General features: G+C 43.7%; 1 protein-coding gene across 3 annotated transcripts; it reads left to right on the top strand.

The window, feature by feature from the left end:
• The first annotated feature begins 750 nt into the window (after positions 1 to 750).
• Positions 751 to 17732, top strand: LOC128853262 (uncharacterized). Of its 3 annotated transcripts, none has more exons than XM_054076622.1 (13): positions 751 to 841; positions 1189 to 1245; positions 5739 to 5795; positions 6409 to 6548; positions 7153 to 7306; positions 8725 to 8832; positions 9685 to 9738; positions 10635 to 10670; positions 12096 to 13654; positions 13843 to 13914; positions 14432 to 14506; positions 15150 to 15212; positions 15656 to 17732. In XM_054076622.1, exons 3-9 carry the CDS (start codon positions 5747 to 5749, stop codon positions 12248 to 12250), a joined length of 696 nt encoding a protein of 231 aa, XP_053932597.1. In that variant the 5' UTR covers positions 751 to 841; positions 1189 to 1245; positions 5739 to 5746; the 3' UTR covers positions 12251 to 13654; positions 13843 to 13914; positions 14432 to 14506; positions 15150 to 15212; positions 15656 to 17732. The 3 variants fall into 3 exon arrangements, with proteins under 3 accessions (XP_053932597.1, XP_053932598.1, XP_053932599.1); XM_054076623.1 differs by lacking the exon at positions 751 to 841 and adding an exon at positions 895 to 984; XM_054076624.1 differs by lacking the exons at positions 751 to 841; positions 1189 to 1245 and adding an exon at positions 1623 to 1833.
• Positions 17733 to 17840: the final 108 nt, after the last annotated feature.

A 17840-nucleotide genomic window follows, 5' to 3' on the forward strand; every position in this document is an offset into this window, starting at 1 on the left:
TGAGGTGCAGGTGTAGGACGAGCAAAGCTAGAGGGGTGATTTGTTACAGGTTGTTCTAAGAAAGGCGGTGAGGATTATGAGGAAACAGTTCTGATCTCTTCCTCCTACCAGGGGACAGATCTGTAATCAAAGTAAATTGGTACTGAGTGGCTCGAGAGTGTGTGGCAGCCTCCAGAGAGCAAGAGAGCCAGAGCCCGGGGGCTGCTCAGCCAGGCAGGGCGCACAGGCGGTTGCTGGCGTGTAGGGAATTGCCAGTGGGCAACTCGAGGATCAGAAAGATCCTTGTGTCTTTTGGGACTGTCCATCCTGATGGAGCGTGAGGCGAAAACCAGCCCCCCCCCCTTGCATGGGTGTTTCCCCTGCATCTCCCTCCCTGAGCCTGGGGATCCTTTGGCAGGAGGGCAGCGTGTCTGGGACTTCAAACCACCTTCGTGGCATCCCTGCTCAGCTTCGTGGGAGCCTGTGTCCCTTCCCCGCAGAAAGGAACCCTTTAATGCCCCAGGCAGACCAAGCAAGCATGTCTGGGCATCCAGGCTGAGCAGGGGCTGCCCTGGAGCAGACACGGACAGGGGTGGGGGATCCTGGCCATTGAGGTAGAGGCCACCCAGCTCCAATCCCTGACACCGGTGGGATCAGCCCTCGGCTGCTCAGGGACACGGAGAACAGGCAGCTCCTCCTGCCATGCCTGGGGCACAACCACCAGTGGCTGGAGGACGACGCAGAGCTGCCATCGCATGAGTCAGGGCGAGCCACGTAAGCCCCACGCCTGCCCACCCTCGTGTGCTGGGTTAGCGCTGTGCACGCCCTGCCCGCCATCCTGACCCAGAGCACAGCCCTGCAGGTAAGCGCCAGCAGGGGTTTGGGAGCTTCTTGTGGTCAAGACCGAGGGTGTTCTGGGGTTGTGTCCCGGCTCTTGGGACATGGCTGGGTTGTTGATCAATCTGTGAGGCCTCATGACGCTGTAGAGGCAGTTGTGGCACTGTGGTAATGAGGCACAGGGCTTCCCTGAAACTTCTGTGTCTTCCTGACTGGACTTCCCCAGCTTTTAAATTTGCTTTTTTTTCCTATAAAATCCTCATGGCACCCCCCCCATTTTATACATAAAGGAAGATTTCTTTGCCTTAGGCTTACTCAGGCTACAAACATGGGCTTTTCGGGCTTCTGATGAGTTCATTTTCTTCCCTTCAGAGCTTTCCAACAGCCACAGAGAGGAGCAGACAGCGCGTAAGAAGAAATACAAACCAGGTAATTCCAAATGATGTATGTAAATGCATAGGGGAGTGCTGCCGTTGTGTTACCAGCACAGCTAGAAAACAGAGAGCAAACCGCCCCAGGTCTGCAGGTGTAGGGCTGGCAGCAGCGCGGCCGCCGTGTCCGGGCTTGTTGTGAGAGCTGGGATTGGAAAGAAGAGCCGGTGCTGTGGCGAGGGCTGGACACGCTGTGCCTGCTCCCTGCCCACCCCAGGGTCACACCAAGCCTCAGGAGCTCCTCTCCCCACGGCGATGTGCACTCGCTGGGTCTCTCCATCTGTTTGCGTGCAAGGACATTGTAAAGAGAGAGAAGTCTTTCGAGTTTTGCTACTTCTCTGTCGCATTTCAACTGTATTTGACAACAGGAAGACAAGCAGGTCTTGCTATTCACTGGTGAGAATAGCAGAATTATCTCACCAGTGCATTGCCCAAGGAGACTAGAGTAGGAATGGTTTCAAGCTGAGCCAGCATGGAACAGTTTTTGTTGTCTCGCTGGAAGAAACTGCCAGCTTTCACCATGGCCACAGCTCTCCAGGACATCTTCCTGTGGAACCAGCTGCTAGGATCAACCTAAGACTTGCAGGTGTGCTTTATGAAGTTGGTTTGGTTTGAGAGAAGGACAGGGAGGGACTTAATATTTATGTTTAAAATAAAATTTTGCAAGGTTTGTTGTCAAGTTATAAGCATATAACTTAAAAATCAAGGCAACGGTAGTTTCATAGGAAAAGGGATTATGATTGCATGTTTTTTTGTTTTGAAGTTAAAACAACCTTATTTTGTTTTATTTATATTTTTGGCTATCCAAATCAACAATTTCACTCCAATATATTTCTGCAGCTAAGTAAATAACTGTTGTGTTTTCCAGTTGTTAGCCTCACTTTCTAAACAACCAGGAGAAGTCTGACTGCACAAACTTTATTCTAACGAGTTAAAAAGACCTCACCGCAATTAAGTTCTGATTTACTGTGGGGAAAGCAAGATGAAATCTATTGTTCATGTCATTCCCCAATGAGGTCATGGCCAGGCTGAAATGCCAGTATATCATCATCCTTCTCTCATTATGAGGTATAATCAATTAAATCACTTTGAAAACATACGATAATTAAATGCCTGCAGTTATCCTTTGTTTAGATCTGATTTTCTTTCCAGAAGAACCACAGGGGAATTAATTGTCCATAGTCTAAGAGGAATTAGGTACTCGATTTCCTTAGTTAAGTAAAACTTGGTAACTGACTGGACTTAGCTGTGCTGGAGGCATAGAAACGGAGATGGGAGCAGACGTTGGCTGCTCCTGAATCCTGTTGTGGAATCCAGATCTTATTACAGCAGCATGCGTAAGAGCGTTAGGTGAATGTGTCTCTGTTGCTGATACAGCTGGGCAGCCTGGTTATTTGGGCAAGTAAACAGTTTTAAGCTAAGTGAGTCTGACAGCAAATGAGGTAGGCGGCGCCTCCTTCGCCTTCAGCGCTGTATCCGCTCTTCCTTTGCGCGTGGTAGGACACATCTGCTGGTGCTTACCTGCTTGTGTTGTCTTTGGGATGACGCAAAGCCAGCGTAAGGCAGCTGCTGTGATGGGTTTGTGTCACAGGAAGAGCAACCTGCCTCGAATGCGCCAATGAAAGCTGCCTTCGCTGGGTATTAGGAGCCCCGAAGACAAACCTCCTGAATTTCACTCAGCAGTCTGTGGGTATTTGTATATATTTTTATGAAATGGAATGAATCGGTCAGAAATGTTATATTTATAGTGAAGTAATTTTATATATTAATGGAATCATAGAATAGTTTGGGTTGGAAGGGACCTTAAAGATCCTCCAGTCCCACCTCCTGCCATGGGCAGGGACACCTGCCGCCTGCCCAGGTTGCCCAAGGCCCATCCAACCTGGCCTGGAACACCTCCAGGGATGAGGCAAGACTTCCCTGGGCAACCTGGGCCAGGGCCTCCTCACCCTCATAGTGAAGAAATTCCTCCTTACGTCTAGTCTAAATCTGCCCCTCTCCAGTTTATACCCATTGCCCTTCGTCCTATCACCACAAGCCTTTATGAACAGCCCCTCTCCAGCTTTCTTGCAGCCCGTTCAGGTACTGGAAGGTTGATATTATACGATACTATTTTATAATATCTCTTATAATATATTGTAATATATATAAATTTTATATTTATATTAAAGTCAATTCCTTTGGGCTTGGTATTTTGACTGTGCAGTCCACAAAAAGGTCTAAAGGATTTCACTTTCAAAGCAGATACTGTTGTGAGGTTTAAGTTGAGTGAATAGGAAAGCCAAAAAGATACTGAAAAAGGCTGAAAACCACGGTGTCTACCTGCACAGAAATTATGTTCTTCATCATGTGGCTGAGAACAAATTTCTGTGGGGTGTGGTGTGCTGGGTTCCTGTATTTCAACATTAGCTGTTGCTCACCCAGGCAGAGAGGGCAGATGTGTTTCCTGCATTCCCTGTCGCATGCTCACAGTCTCACATTGCCGGGACGGGCACACGGTGCTGCTGCCACAGCTCCAGCAGCACCAGCTGCAATCCAGGCAGTGGTTGTGGTAAAATATATTATTAGACTAATTGCTAGAGTTCAAAGTTTGTTTGCCCAAAAACTTGCCAGTTTTCATAAGTATATCAGGTGGTTAAATAAAAGGCATTGTAGTATCTGCTGTTGTAGGTGTCTTACATAGACTCATCACTGGGAATAATTTCAAAGTGTTTTTAAAATATTCAATTATTTCTTTCTCACAATACACTTTTAGGCTCTTACATTACACTTTTAGCTTCAAGAGCTCGAAATCCAAACAATGTTATACAGAGAGACAAAATCAGGAGCAGACTGGAGAGAAGCTAACCAAATACTTGCATCACAAGTTATGTAAACATTGAAAGGAAAAGCCTGAAAAGACACCAGAGAGGGAGATTTTGCCTTGTCCAAACACAAACATAGCAAGTAATACACTGATCCAGTGGGAGGTGTCCCTGCACATGGCAGGAGGTTGGAACTGGATGATCTTTAAGGTTCCTTCCAACCCAAGCCATTCTATGATGTTAAGATGCACCTACGAGGCAGGTAAATAATTTTCTGGGCTTAGCTTTTAAAAGTGGTTAAAGAGATTATGTCATTTTCCAACAGCCAAACAGCGGCTAAAATATTTCAAACTCAGGAACTCATCACTTTAAGAACACCTGCAGTCTGGAAAAGAAGAAAGCCCCCAGAATCACCAACGTACTGAAAATGTGGGACCTTGACCCTGGTTCCAAAGGAGGGATGGGGTTTGCAGCTACTTTGGTGTCTGTTTGTGTCTAATTTCCTCCACACACGAAAAAGTTGTTTTGTTTCTGGTTTTGCTTGTGTGTTGAACCCTCCTGCCTAAGGTATTGGCTGGACCCATTTAGTATTTTGTATTGGAATATTTTTTTGGGCTGATATGATTGTCTTTAGAGAACTGAAACTGCCTGTAGGAAAAGAAAATTTTCCATCTGGAAAATTTAAAGGAAACACACAGTTTTCAACCTGCTTGACTGGAAGTGTTTTGTTGACTAGACCCAAAAATCATATTATAAGAAAAAGTGTGGGTGCATAAACTGTTCTCCTATTTCACCCTGCACAGCAGAAACTGTACTTTAGGCTCCTCAAAAATCTTCTTTTGCACTTCTCAACAGAACAGTGTTTTAGCTGAGATGTTGCATGAGGGACGATGCGGTCATGCAGGATGCCGGGATCACAGTAGGTGAAGGCAACTATTCAGAACCACAGCCATGGCAAAAAAAATAAAAAAAGCATGATTAGAATAAAACAGCCTCAAAACAAAATTTCTGGGGTGAGTTTAGCAAAACAAAAGGAAACCTTGGATTTTGGGGATGTCAGAATGTTTTGGTTTTGTGGCAAATACTAGTAAGAAATCTAGGATCAACTCTTAAAATTTTTAATTCATAAACCTAAAGTTAGCAGAAATTTCCTTTTCATGATGACTTGGGAAGAAGAGACACTGAGGTGTCAAAGTCTTCTGTAAGACAAGGATTCCAAACCTTGCAGGACTATTCTATTTCTACCATTCTCCCCGACTGGTACATTTTAAGTATAAGGTTGTCAAAGAGACAGAATAATTGTTCTGTTTTATGAATGGAACAGGGTGTATTAAATTACTCACATCTGTAGCCAATAGTTAATTAGACACCTTCGTAGTTGTAAAAATCCAACAATGTGAATGATCAAGTTAGACTTCTTCTGGTTTTACTCATGATGATCAGACTTCTGTTCGTTCTTAATAACCAAAAGCCAGCCCAGCAGGACTCACTCAGAGGAGTCGAGAATAGGTCCTGGGAGGGAAAATGAATCATGATGCGAAACTGCCATTGCAACAGAGAAGCGATTTCAAAACTAAAGTGCCTACAGTTAGACCTTACGTCTGCAGAAAATCAAGTCTAAGATAGACTGATAGACAAGGTCAGACTGATCTGTTTCTAAATATGCTTTTTCTTTCCTTTCCAACAGGCACAGCAATGGAGAACTTGAATGTCCCACTCCCAGATCTTACTGAAGAACAGCAAGGTAAGGGTAGCACACAAACATCAAAGCTTCTGCTCATTCACGCCACACAGCAGTTTTAGCTGGGGTGGTCAGGAGTCAACAAAACTTATTTCCTCTGAAAACATGGTCCACCTCCTTGCTTGTAAAAGAGAGAGCAGCAGTGGGTTCCCAGGTCTTCCCCAGGCTTCTCTTTAGACCTTGGGCATGTGTGTGTGATTGCATTTGGATGCATGAAGGAGTTTGCCTGTGCATTAAATGCCTAAAGAGCTATCTCAATATCTTGGTATCCATTCCTTTGTGTCTTTGTGCCTGTCTGTAAAATAGCATGATCAGAAAAACACCTTTTAAATAGCTAAGAATACTTCCTCTGCTTTCTTAACTTGGACAACATCATCACACAGACATCTGTGATTCATACGGGCTATTGGTGTGTTTCTACTGATTTCTGGCAGATTGAGTTGCTTTATATCATGGTCTACTACTCTCTTTCCTGTATGCTCACATGATGGTGTTGGGTAGCATGTTAGAGTGGTGCCTGATGTGTGTCACCATAGCTACACTGAGTACCACTGGAACACTACCACGCAGCCCACCTCTACTGCTTGCACAGTGATTTGCTCGTTTCTCTTCCCAGAGACCTTCCAGAAGGTTTTTCCTGCTGATGCCAATTACTTGGAGAATCATGAGAAATCAAACCAGTCCTTCTGGGAATCAGTTGTGAAATGTTTAGCCACCACTGACCCACCTATCCTGAATACTGAAGAAAAGAACAGTGTAAGTTACTAAGGAATCACGCATCCTTTGTAAGATGTGGTTATACAGGTACTTTCATACTTCTCTGATTTACTTTGGGTAGAGAAAAAATACAGTCCAATTACCTGCTATGCTAAGACATATCTAAAAGATGCTAAATGCTGTAAAAGAGTACTTGAATAAATGAGAGGTAGGCTGCTGCTGTTTACCTCAATGTTCTCCATCTGAAAACATGATTAACTATATATGAATTCCTCAGGATCAATTCAGCTTGCTGTTTTCTAGGCAGGACTGTTGTTAGCGACATGTTTGCTGTAAGAAACTGCAGCGATTGCATGTCCATTTTCAGACCCTGCATTTCTCCAGCTCTTTAAATAGTTAACTATTACACACCATGTTTCATTCCCAGTTGACAGCTCTGCCCCGAGTTGCTGAATGGAGTTTACATTCTCTTCCCATCTTTAGCATCGCTTTTTGTCCCTGATTTCCCCCTTGCGGTCCTAAGGGCAGAGGATTACCTTTTCCACAGGTGGGGTGAGATGCGTTCATTTGTATAGCAGGGTGTGTTTTTCCAGGCTGCGTTCTATTGGAAGGACTATTTGCTATCTACTTACTTTTCTTTCAGCTGCTCAGCAGCTGCAGCGTCCCGCCTGGAGGCTGTGCAGCCTGCCTGAGAGCTGTACAGAAGAGAGGAGTCAGGGCGATGGCTGTCCTTTACCTCTTGTTGAAGACAACTGACCCATCTGGATATAAGCAGCTGCCCAGCTCCAAGGGGAAGGGTGAGTCCCACCTGGCTGCTCATCAGCTCTTTTGTTAAATAACTGCAGTGCCAGTAGATCTAAACACTGGTGTGAAAACCCTGATATATGCTTGGAAGTGATTATTAGTGAACAACTAGAATGCCTAGAGACACTGCTTAGAAAAGTCAGTTAGGTACAGTGATAATAGGAGCCAGAGACAGTATTTCACGTTAGCTTGACTTGGCATCTTCTAGGGAAAAGAATTCGTGTGTTTAGGGAGAGATGTCCCAGGATGATGATGTCAAAGAAATTTCTGACTTAAAACGGTGCCCAGCTTTTCCTATTTGGTGGATTCATGACGCTTTTTTTTGCATGGTCTGTTACCCAGCCAGCCTGGACCTCTCTAAGCTCTAGTAGTGGTAAGAAATCCAAGCGGAGCCTCTGACAATGTATTTGCAAATGACCATAGCGGCACAAGTAGTAGTAACTAAAAGGAGTAGATGGAGGATGCTGCTCAGTCTGCTGAACCCGGCAACAGGATAGAAATGGACTCCACTGCACTTCTTGTTTGTCTGATTGTGCAGTAAGAAACTGTGTGCAGGTCCACAGGGTCCACAGAGCCTTTAATTATCACGGAGCTGTACTCGCTTATGATGACCCTGAGTTTAACTGGAAACCCTCAAGCAGATCCTGTTCCTGTTTCTGCCTTGAGCAAACATATTCATGGAGGGGAGAGACCTCCCAGACCAGAAAGCAGCCCAGCTTTGGTCGTCTGTTAGAGTAGGACAGTTTTTCACAGTGTGGACCTCTTTTCCTGCTCTCGCACAGTGAGCAGCATCAAGCAGCCAGGGGGGCATCCTGTCTGTCTGTGTCCAAATATTACAACTAATAATGAAGAGATGCACAGACCTGCACAGAGGGGTATTGGAAGCTGTTAAGAATCAGCTGCAATTCCAGCCACACAAGCCAGGAAACACTTCCCTGCCTGGCTCAGGAGTCAGCATCCCACAGGTTTCTCCTCCTCCCTTTGAGGGCTCTGCTTTTATGCCACAAGAGGGTGCTGGCACTGCAGCACAAATACAGGGATTCCAGCAGAAATCAGAGGATTGAACAGTGAGCAACTCTTCTCCAGCTAAATCATCTCCCAGCTGCAGCTGCTAGTGCTTAAGACAGTGGGAATTTTCACAGGGGTAGCATTATGGAGGAATTAAAAGGCAGAATATAAAACATTAGGCACCTACCACAACCATTGAAGAAAGTCTAAACAGTAGCGTATACGATGCTTTTATTCGTAATGCTTTATACAACTCCTTGTGTGTATAAAACACAGATGAAGTAAGACTAAAGGTCTGATTTCCCGTCAGACAACCTTTAATAAAGCATTGTGAAACCTGTCGTTGTAAAAGAGAAAATGTAAACAGCTGTTTTTAATATTTTTCCCTCTATATATAAAATAGATGAAAAATTGAAACTCCTGAAGCAATTAGAAAGGAACCTCCTGCTTTCACAAGAGGAAAAAAAGGCTGAAAACTCATCCCATGAGCCCATGGATGAAGATACACAAGGTAAAGAGGACTGATTTAATTTTTCCTTGATGGATAATTTAATCTGATTGCTTGTTCATAAGAGATTCACGTTGGAAACTTGCAGCAATCCAGTAGGAATTCTGCAGAACTCTGGAAAAAAGTAAGAAACTGTGCAAAGGAGAGAACACAGAAAATAATCAGCACTTCTAGATTCATTATCAGCAAAATAGTGGCTGCCTCCCACTCTTGTGAAAATTGGAGGTTTCAGAAATATAGAAATCTGCTGCAAGATTTCTTCCCACATACAAGATTGTAACTTCTATGACCTTCAGCGCATTTGTCTAACTGAATCCTGCGCTGTAGGAGGAGGCAAAGAACAGTCGATGTACAGTAGGATGTGGTGATGCCATAGCTTGTCTGGCAATTCTTTTCTTGTTAGCAAACATCAGAAGTCACTCTGGCTGTCACTAAACCATTTCATTCATTGAGAGAGACTAAGAAGTGACAGGCAACGTGGAAGTGATATTGTTGATATTGGTTTCTGCTGTTACAGAAAGCCAATAGCTGATTCAGATCAAATGTGTTTAGAAACAAAATTTTCGAAGTAATTAGCAGTGCTGCTGATGTATGTGCTTAAAATAAGAACCTCCCCATTACATCTCTTTATACAAATTAGACCAACTTCACATTTTGTCCTTTTCTTCTGTTCAGCCAGCTTTGAATAGAACTGTGAGGCAAAACCAGGCGGTAATGATCCTTGCGTTTCAAAGCCTGGATTTTTACCTATATATCAAATGGCCATTACTATATGATGAGCAAGCAGCTACAGTGCTATTATTTCTGATATTGCTGGCACACTTTTCTTCGATGAAAAAAACTTTGTCTGTCCAGACAGCGATGGGGAAGATTTAGAAAGACAGAAAACTGAAGGCCAGTTACTTGACGGTAAGAAAAAGTGAAAACAGTTTTTTTTTTGTTTTTTATTAGAAACAACCAATATAAACAAACAAAAAAAAAAGGATAATTTCTGGCATTCTTTGGTTTGATTTCTGAACAAAGCTGAACATACAAAGATGTAGGAAAATGACCAGTCAAACTTGGCTGCTGGAAAGACATTTCCTACAAAATGAAGCTCAAGTAATACTAATGCTCAGCCATTCCCTGTGGTCAGAATTGAACCAGGAAAACAGCAAGATCTGCTGCTGTGGGCAAAGTCCTGCTGCCCGTGTCTGCGCAACTGCCATCAAATTGCAGCAAAAGAGTTTTGAAAATATATCTATCGCAGCCACTACTTACAGGGTCTGTGGTCAGTGCCGACCAGACACAATCAGCGAGGACCACACCTTGGATCTGGTTACTCAGGTTTTTCCTTTCTGTCCAAAGGAAAAATGGAAAATAAGTACAACGCAGATGAAGAAAAAAGGTGCTGTGTCAACACAGAGAAACAGCTATCAGCTCATGGTGTGAAACCACAGATGTAAAAAAGTTGAGACTTTAATAGTTTAATTTATGTCTGCAATTGATCTTAGCCCAGATGTAACAGTAGGTCATTTAAAATGACATTAGGACATCTAATTTGTCTCGCATGAGTCTGACTCTACCTGACTCCAGCTATTGTGTGAGATGGAATATGGGGGGTTAATAGTCCTTTCATATATCCTGCTTTCAAACTGCATAACCCACAACAGAGCTGCCTTCTCAGATGAGTCAGACTTAGTGTCTACCTTGTCCCTTTTACACAACCACACCAGTTTTGATGGGATTGCATGGCTAGGACTGACAGCAAGATATGTGTCCTCATTATGGATATTAATCTACATCATCTTCGCTTAATGTTTCAGGCAGACCAGCAGAGGTTGTTCCCTACAGAGATTCCGGTAAGTGTTCCCTGATAAACTCATCCTGCTGGAAGGAAGACTTGTAACTGTAGATTCTTCTTTCGGACATGATTATGTATTAAAAAATAGCCCTCCTGGTTGTAAATCCATTGGCTTCCAGTTATCCCGGTGTTGAACCTGAGTGTGGTGCAGATGTTGGCAAGCTTGCCACAGTGGCCGGCTGACAGAAGGGGCACCAGGTGTTCTAGCAGATCAGCCCTTTTTTTGTAGGCCTGCCAGCTTCTCGCAGGTTCAGCTCACAGCAGTTGCCATCCTTTTTAGGGGAAACCCCAGCAATTCTATTGGGCAACTGTTCAGTCTTTCCTAAGAAAGCAAGGCAGTTTTCAGCATTCCCTGTAGCCCTCTATCTCCTGCAGAACAGGGACGCAGGATTGGGAGGGAGTGGAACTTGGTTTCTGCAAAGCTTGGGTCTGAACACTTCCTTCACTTTGCTCAGAGCGCTTCCCCACAGAAGATGTGAGGTGAAAGCCAAGTGACAAACAGCACAGAAACAGTACCAGCTGAGAGGCTTGTGCAGCCCGTCTAGAGGCAAATTGTATTTTACAGGGACTGCTGAACAGGGGCAGAACAGATGTGAAAAGCCCATAGTAGGCAATTTTCAATGGCTTGGTTGCATTACCAACCACATCCCTGCCCTCCCAGGCCAATGCGGAATTGATTAATTATGAGAGGCAGACAGCCCAGCACTGGCCTTTTTGAGAGGACATCTGCTCAACTGTTTTTCTCCTGTGGAGCTGGGAATGGTTGCTGGAACCTGGATTGTGTCAGCTGAGGACAGAGTTTGGGAAGAAGATATAGGTTTCGGTATAGTCCCTAGGAAAGTTTTTTTTTAGTTACCTATCCCCAAGGAGCTACATAAGACACTAGAGAAGGGGGATATATTGCAACAAAATATTCTCCCCACAGTGTTCAGTGCAGAAAGAGGATTACGGTACTTTTTGAGTTGATATTTGGCCTCTTCACCTCTCCCCACAGCCTTCCTTGCTTCAGTTTCTAGATTATTTCAGTACACCAGGCTGACACGCTGAGAATGTGTAGCTAGTGCAGGACATCCTGCCTTCTGCACTGGACAGGTTCAGGTGATACACACGTGCAACACTTGTGATCCCAGCTCTGCTTCAGTCCAGCTTCAGTTCTAGCAGCTGAATATTAGCACAGAAGTCATCAATCTTCTACTGCAAAGTAACTGGGATCAGTGTGAAGAGGTGAAGAGTCAGTTTTATGGTTATTTGGTCTTGGGTCCTTTAAACTTCCTTCATTTCCTGGCACTTTCAAGCACTGTTTTGTCTATAATGAGTCACCAAAGAGATGAAGACTTGCAGGGCTTGCTAGTGCTGATAACGCTGGGAAACAGTATATTTGTGTTTTTAACTACCTAACTAATAGAATTTTGTTGCTTTTCAGAGATCAGCAGAAGAGGAGATTCGATTGCAGATGGTAAAGAAAAACTAGGGAACAGAAGTCTTTCTCGTGGATGCTGTTTCTCAGGACTGAGTTTTCTTAGTGGTGATAGCTATACCAGCCCCTTGATACCGAGATATTTCCTATTCAAAAAGTAGAAGTTTGAAAATAGTTATTAAAAGGCACTGTAATGCTTTAATAGGAGAAATAGGGGGCAAACCATTGCATGGTACAAAACTACAGTTGGGACAGAGTAGTACAGTGGAGGCAAAGTAACACAGAAGAGATACTTGTCAAGTATGAACTGATGTTCTTATAAATTCTGAGGCTATAGATTGTTCATACCACTGCATAGAGGAACGTCTGTGAGTCAGAATAGTGCAAATGCTATGTTAACAGTAATAATGAAATAACTGAGTTTGTCTCCAAACCAGAACTTGATCAATGCAGACTGTTCAAAGAATCAAAACTTTAATAATGTGACTCCAATGTCAGGTGACCCAGAACGGAATTTCTTGGCAAAGTTTAGTTACTACAGGGTTCAAAACCACTATAGCAAAAGCCTGTAGCTCATTTGGAGTACATTTCCATAAATGTCCTGTTACATCTTTAAAATAAATTAAATTCACTGTCAGGCAGTGGTTGCCTGGATGCAGGGTTCAGCGTAAGTGAAATCAGCCGCCAAAACGTGGGATGAATCAGCTCCCAAAGGCTTATATGCAGCAGCCTAAGGCTCTACTCAAGTGATCAATAAACAAAAAGAGGAAAAAAACCTTCTGCCTTGAACACGTCATTGTAAACTTGGTAAAATATTCAGCTCCTTCTGACTTTTGACAATACAACTGGAGAAAGAACAGAATTTGGCATCTCTGCTCGCAACTGGTGCAGAGCAAAATGCTCAGTATTTAAACCTCTAAAACTATCTAGCTTGCTCTTGTTCTTTCCATGCATCAGTAAAGTTATCTATAGGAGACTAATTGCCAGCTCCAGCTGTTCATTTGGGGATGCAGAAATAAATACTTCAGCATTAGGCTTGAGGAGATTGATGGTGCTTAGTGATGAAGATGGTCTTATTATTGTAGCTGTGATCGTGCAAAGCACCCAAGAATCAAACTGCAGCTCTCTTGTGCTGCTGCTTTACTCTCCTGTTGTAATTCTGAGACTAGTCATTGTTCCAGACTAGATGGAAAATGGTCCTCTAAGACAATTCTCTTTTGTTAATGCAGCCAGCTGATTATGCTTTTTTTTTAAAAAAAAAAGAAAAAAACCAAACAAAAACCCACCAAGTGCCCCCCAAAAACCATCCCCACAGACACTCTTTGGGGGTGATTTGAAAATTGCTCATTTGCTCTTTCTAGAAGGCTCACAGATCTTTCCTTCAAACAAACAGTTTTACAGATATTCTGCTCTGAGAACAGATTTCAGATACAAACACGGAAATAAACTCAAAATTCCTTAATTTCAGAGTTCCACAGCAATGAAAGACATTTCTGTTTTTGTAGCGTATGAGAACGGCAGTGTCCATCGGTGGGCTGTGCGGTGGATGGGCATACGGAAGGATGGTAATTTTTTCACACCTTTTTGTTCAATTTAATTGATGCCAACCCTATTGAATGTTGGTCAGGAAGAAGATCTCTGGCTCAAGACCTTTTGAAATAGACTTTGTTTGCTGAGTGATTTACTGTACCTTGAGGTGTATTGGTAAGGGCCACGCCTGCAGCTGTGCCCTAATTTTCCCTCTCTATTTCAGATGAATTCTTTCATTTTGTCATTCTCTGCTTTGCAACTGGAGCTTTACTGATCTGCTACTACTACTACAAAGGTAAGGCAAGACCCCAACAGGAGGATGAATTGTTGCACACTACAAAAATAAACAGAGACAAACAGAGGAGGGCTACAAGGATGATCTGAGGGCTGGAGCACCTCCTGTCCGAGGCTGAGAGAATTGGGCTTGTTCAGCCTGGAGAGGAGAAGGCTCCAAGGAAACCTTATAGTGACATTCCAACACCTGAAGGGGCTACAGGAAAGCTGGAGAGGGGCTGTTCATAAAGGCTTGTGGGGATGGGAGGAGGGGGAACGGGTGTAAACTGGAGAGGGACAAATTTAAACTGGACATAAGGAGGAATTTCTCCACTATGAAGGTGGTGAGTCCCTGGCCCAGGTTGCCCAGGGAAGTCGTGGCTGCCTCATCCCTGGAAGTGTTCCAGGCCAGGTTGGATGGGCCTTGGGCAACCTGGGCTGGTGGGAGGTGTCCCTGCCCATGGCAGGGGGTTGGAGCTGGATGACCTTTAAGGTCCCTTCCAACCCAAACTATTCTATGATTTCTTTTGTTGCCTTAGACTGGACAATTTCTCTTGGAACTGGTTTAATCACCTTTGCTTCCCTGGAAACCACTGGGATATACTTTGGCCTTGGTAAGTGTACCTACAGCAGCCAGTTCTCTGTCAGCACTGAGGACACAGTGTCATTAAACTGCGCAAGCCTTTAAAGCTGCGAGTGCTGGGACTCTAAATCCTCAGGTAACTGCCTGGTACCATCTCATCCACAGTGACCCAGCCTGGCTGGAGACAAGCGCCTTAGTGACACTGAGGGGAGAGGTTGACTCATTTTTGGTTCTCGGTGATCACAAGATCCTGAGTCACCTCTTTCTGCAGTGATGGCTGAATGCTCAGTTGCCATGACAACATATAATTTTAGCAATGAGGCAGATCTCCCAGATACTCCCTATAAGGTGCTGAGCACTCAGGCTGTGCATCCCTAGGGATGTGAAGTAGGAAAGGTGCAACTAGGAGCAAGTTACAGCTTCCCAGCTGAGAACAGAAGTCTCCTTTGTAACCTTGTGGTAATATTTCTGGTAGGTCGTGGATGGTTCTCTCAGGAATCAACCGCGTCACTGCTCTATCATTAATGATACTGCAAAAGTGCTTGTTTAAATAGTAATCTTGAGTTTTTGAATATGGCAAGAGTCAGTGTTTGGGTTTTGTAATTTTTCTTTTTTTATGTTTTATGTTGTGATCTGGTTTACCATGGAAAAACAATGTTTGTTTTCACACTTAGTGTATCGAATTCGGAGTGTACTCGACAGTTTTGTTCCTCTGATTGGCAAATTCAAGCTAACAGGTAATAAGTGATCTTCTTGCTGACTGCATGCATATTCCCTACACCTTCCTCAGCACTTCATTTTCTTCAAGTCTTAAGACCAACTTCTCTAAATTACAATTTCCAATCTTCTTTTCTTTATTAAAAAAAGAAATATTTTACTACAGTCCATTACAGCCACATGGATTTGAAAAGGAATTGTTCTTGACTCTTTCCCTGTGGCAGAGGTTTTTCACCTTTTTAATACCCTGCCCTGTATGGGGTATTGTTTCCTGACAAGGCTCGATTAAGAATTCTACGGCTCAGTTAGAAATTAAGAGAGTGAGGTAGGTTTCTCTCCTGAGTTTTCAAACAGACATGGTGTTCATGAACATAGAATATGAAGAATGCTGAGAAGCTGCGCAGACACATGACAACCTGAACACAATAGACCTGACAGTTGTCCTTCTTTCTTCACCATGCAGGTATGAGGAAAGCTGCCTAGGAGGAGCATTTCAGGAGTTCCACAAAACCCTGTCTTTGAATTTCTAGTATTAAAAGAACTGCTTTATGTGGCAAACACAAAAACATAATGGCTAGTGTGAAATATTTAAATGTTACACCATGGAAAGACATCATTCCCTCCTCTCAAACAAAGCTGAAACTGCGTCGCAGGGTCCCATTCTTCCCTGTGAAGTGATTCGGGGCTCAGCACAGCTCATGAGACAATCTAGATGTAGGCTTATATTTAATTCTATTAAATATAAACACATTCTCCTTCCTTCCCTCCACGTTCCTCTGCCTGTCGCGTATCAAAACTAACAGAATTACCAATATTATCCTCTGCTGGTTCTGGATTAGAGTCTGGATGTTCCAGTAGGAATCTTGGCAACCACAACCCACCTCCCCTCCACCCCTTGTGATGCTGCAAGCCGGGCAAACACCAGCTGCTTGCTTACACAGTTGAGCCCCAACAGTGCAACGGCGCTGAAGCAGATTAATTTATTGTGACAGAACTCAATATAGCGGGTGTAGAACGATTTCACCCAGTGAAAGCTGGGTGAGATTTTACATGCAGTGACAGAATGGTGCAGTAATGAGATTATTAACAGCAACAAGTTTCATCTCTTCTTCAGAGGGGGAAAAAATAAAGTGCTTAAAGTGATTCAAGCCCCACCATTTTTCTTTAAGTGAAATAAAGTGAAACTCTGACATCCCTTTCATTTTATAGGGACAGGTTATGCACTGTGTGTGTAGGGCCAGTGCAGTCACAGGCAAACTGCAAGAAAACAGCATTCCTTTAAATTTTTAGTAGAAATAGAAGTTCTTCGCAGCCATAGAAGGATGAAGGCGTCAAGTCAGACCCGAAGAAACATAAACCATGAAATTGTCAGGAAATGTAGATCTAAAAGCCATTAATCCAAACTCTCAGTTCTAGAGAAGCAATTTCAAACCTTACTTGAAACACTTACCTTTTAGTTGTACCCGATTTTAAATTTTAATCGCCAGTGGTGACAGTTCTCGTGTGTTGCGGTTCCAAATGCACGTCTAGGAGCATCAGCAATTGTATGCAGGCCTGTCCCAACATGGCACAGCAGTTACCTAACATGTCAGGGGTTAAATGGAGCAATAAGGATGAATACAAGGTATTTTGTAATATCTATATATACTATTTACATGTATTTATAGAAATAGCATGTCATACCAAAATACTGTATAGTTTGTATTGTCTCTATGCAAATAAATTCTTGCTCAGATCAGTGTAGCATTATTGATGTCAAATGGCTTTTCGGTGAAAACTATGCAGAATCATCCTGTCTTGATGAAAATGGCTTTTTCACTTACGCCTGCTCAGTGGAACCAATCATGCAAGATGAACACCTCACCCAGTTTAGAGCAGCTCATGTGAAAGTCAATTCCATAGGAAAAGAGCAACTTACACCTCTCAGATATCTGGGAATTCCCTGTTCTTTCAGATCCTTCTTGAGTCCGTCTCAGCATTTTATCCTGCCTCCTGCCGCGCATCAATGCACTCATCCTAGTCTCATGCACCACCCTCGCTGCAGGACTGGCCAAGCACTCAAAAATACAAGTTCCTATAAAGAGTTTCACCCTCCTTAAATGCGCTTGTGCTCACTGAGCTACCACTCTCCGAGTGCAGCAAGTCCCTGCAGCACCCATGGCTCATCACTCATTCCGCAGCTCTGCTGGGCTTCCACCTCCTGCTGCTGGTTCCCCAGGACCTGGAACATCTCCTTCCATTTTGACACGTTGCAGCCTATCCGGTACTTCCTTCTTGTCTTTGGTTTTAAACGGATTGGGGGGGGATGAAGGAGAGAGGAGGAACTGGAGCCATCCTCCTCCTGCAACACATGTTCCTGCTCTTCGCTACCTAATGCCTAACATTTCTCTCCAGAAGAGGAGCCAATGAACTCTCTGCTGGCAGTGAGGGAGTAACTCTATTTACTCCCTTCATGACAGGATTTTAATCTTCTGCAGTGAAGTTGGACCAAACATTGAACAAAAGTTACTCGACCCACTCGTGACTGCAATGCCCAACATCTATTTCCCTGATGAATCACAGCCCACTCAGATCCACAAATTGTTAAATAACCTGAAAGTTTTTCTATGACTGAAAACATTCAGCTGTTCCTCCACTGCACAAAGCCC

This window comes from Cuculus canorus, chromosome 11, assembly GCF_017976375.1.
Source record: "Cuculus canorus isolate bCucCan1 chromosome 11, bCucCan1.pri, whole genome shotgun sequence".
Classification (NCBI taxonomy): Eukaryota; Metazoa; Chordata; class Aves; order Cuculiformes; family Cuculidae; genus Cuculus; species Cuculus canorus.

Bases quoted from the DNA above. Each gene is read 5' to 3' on its own strand.
- LOC128853262 (XM_054076622.1), top strand. From the start codon at position 5,747: ATGGAGAACTTGAATGTCCCACTCCCAGATCTTACTGAAGAACAGCAA. The intron at 5,796-6,408 runs GTAAGGGTAGCA...TTCTCTTCCCAG, and splicing joins TCTTACTGAAGAACAGCAAG to AGACCTTCCAGAAGGTTTTT. The intron at 9,739-10,634 runs GTAAGAAAAAGT...TTAATGTTTCAG, and splicing joins TGAAGGCCAGTTACTTGACG to GCAGACCAGCAGAGGTTGTT.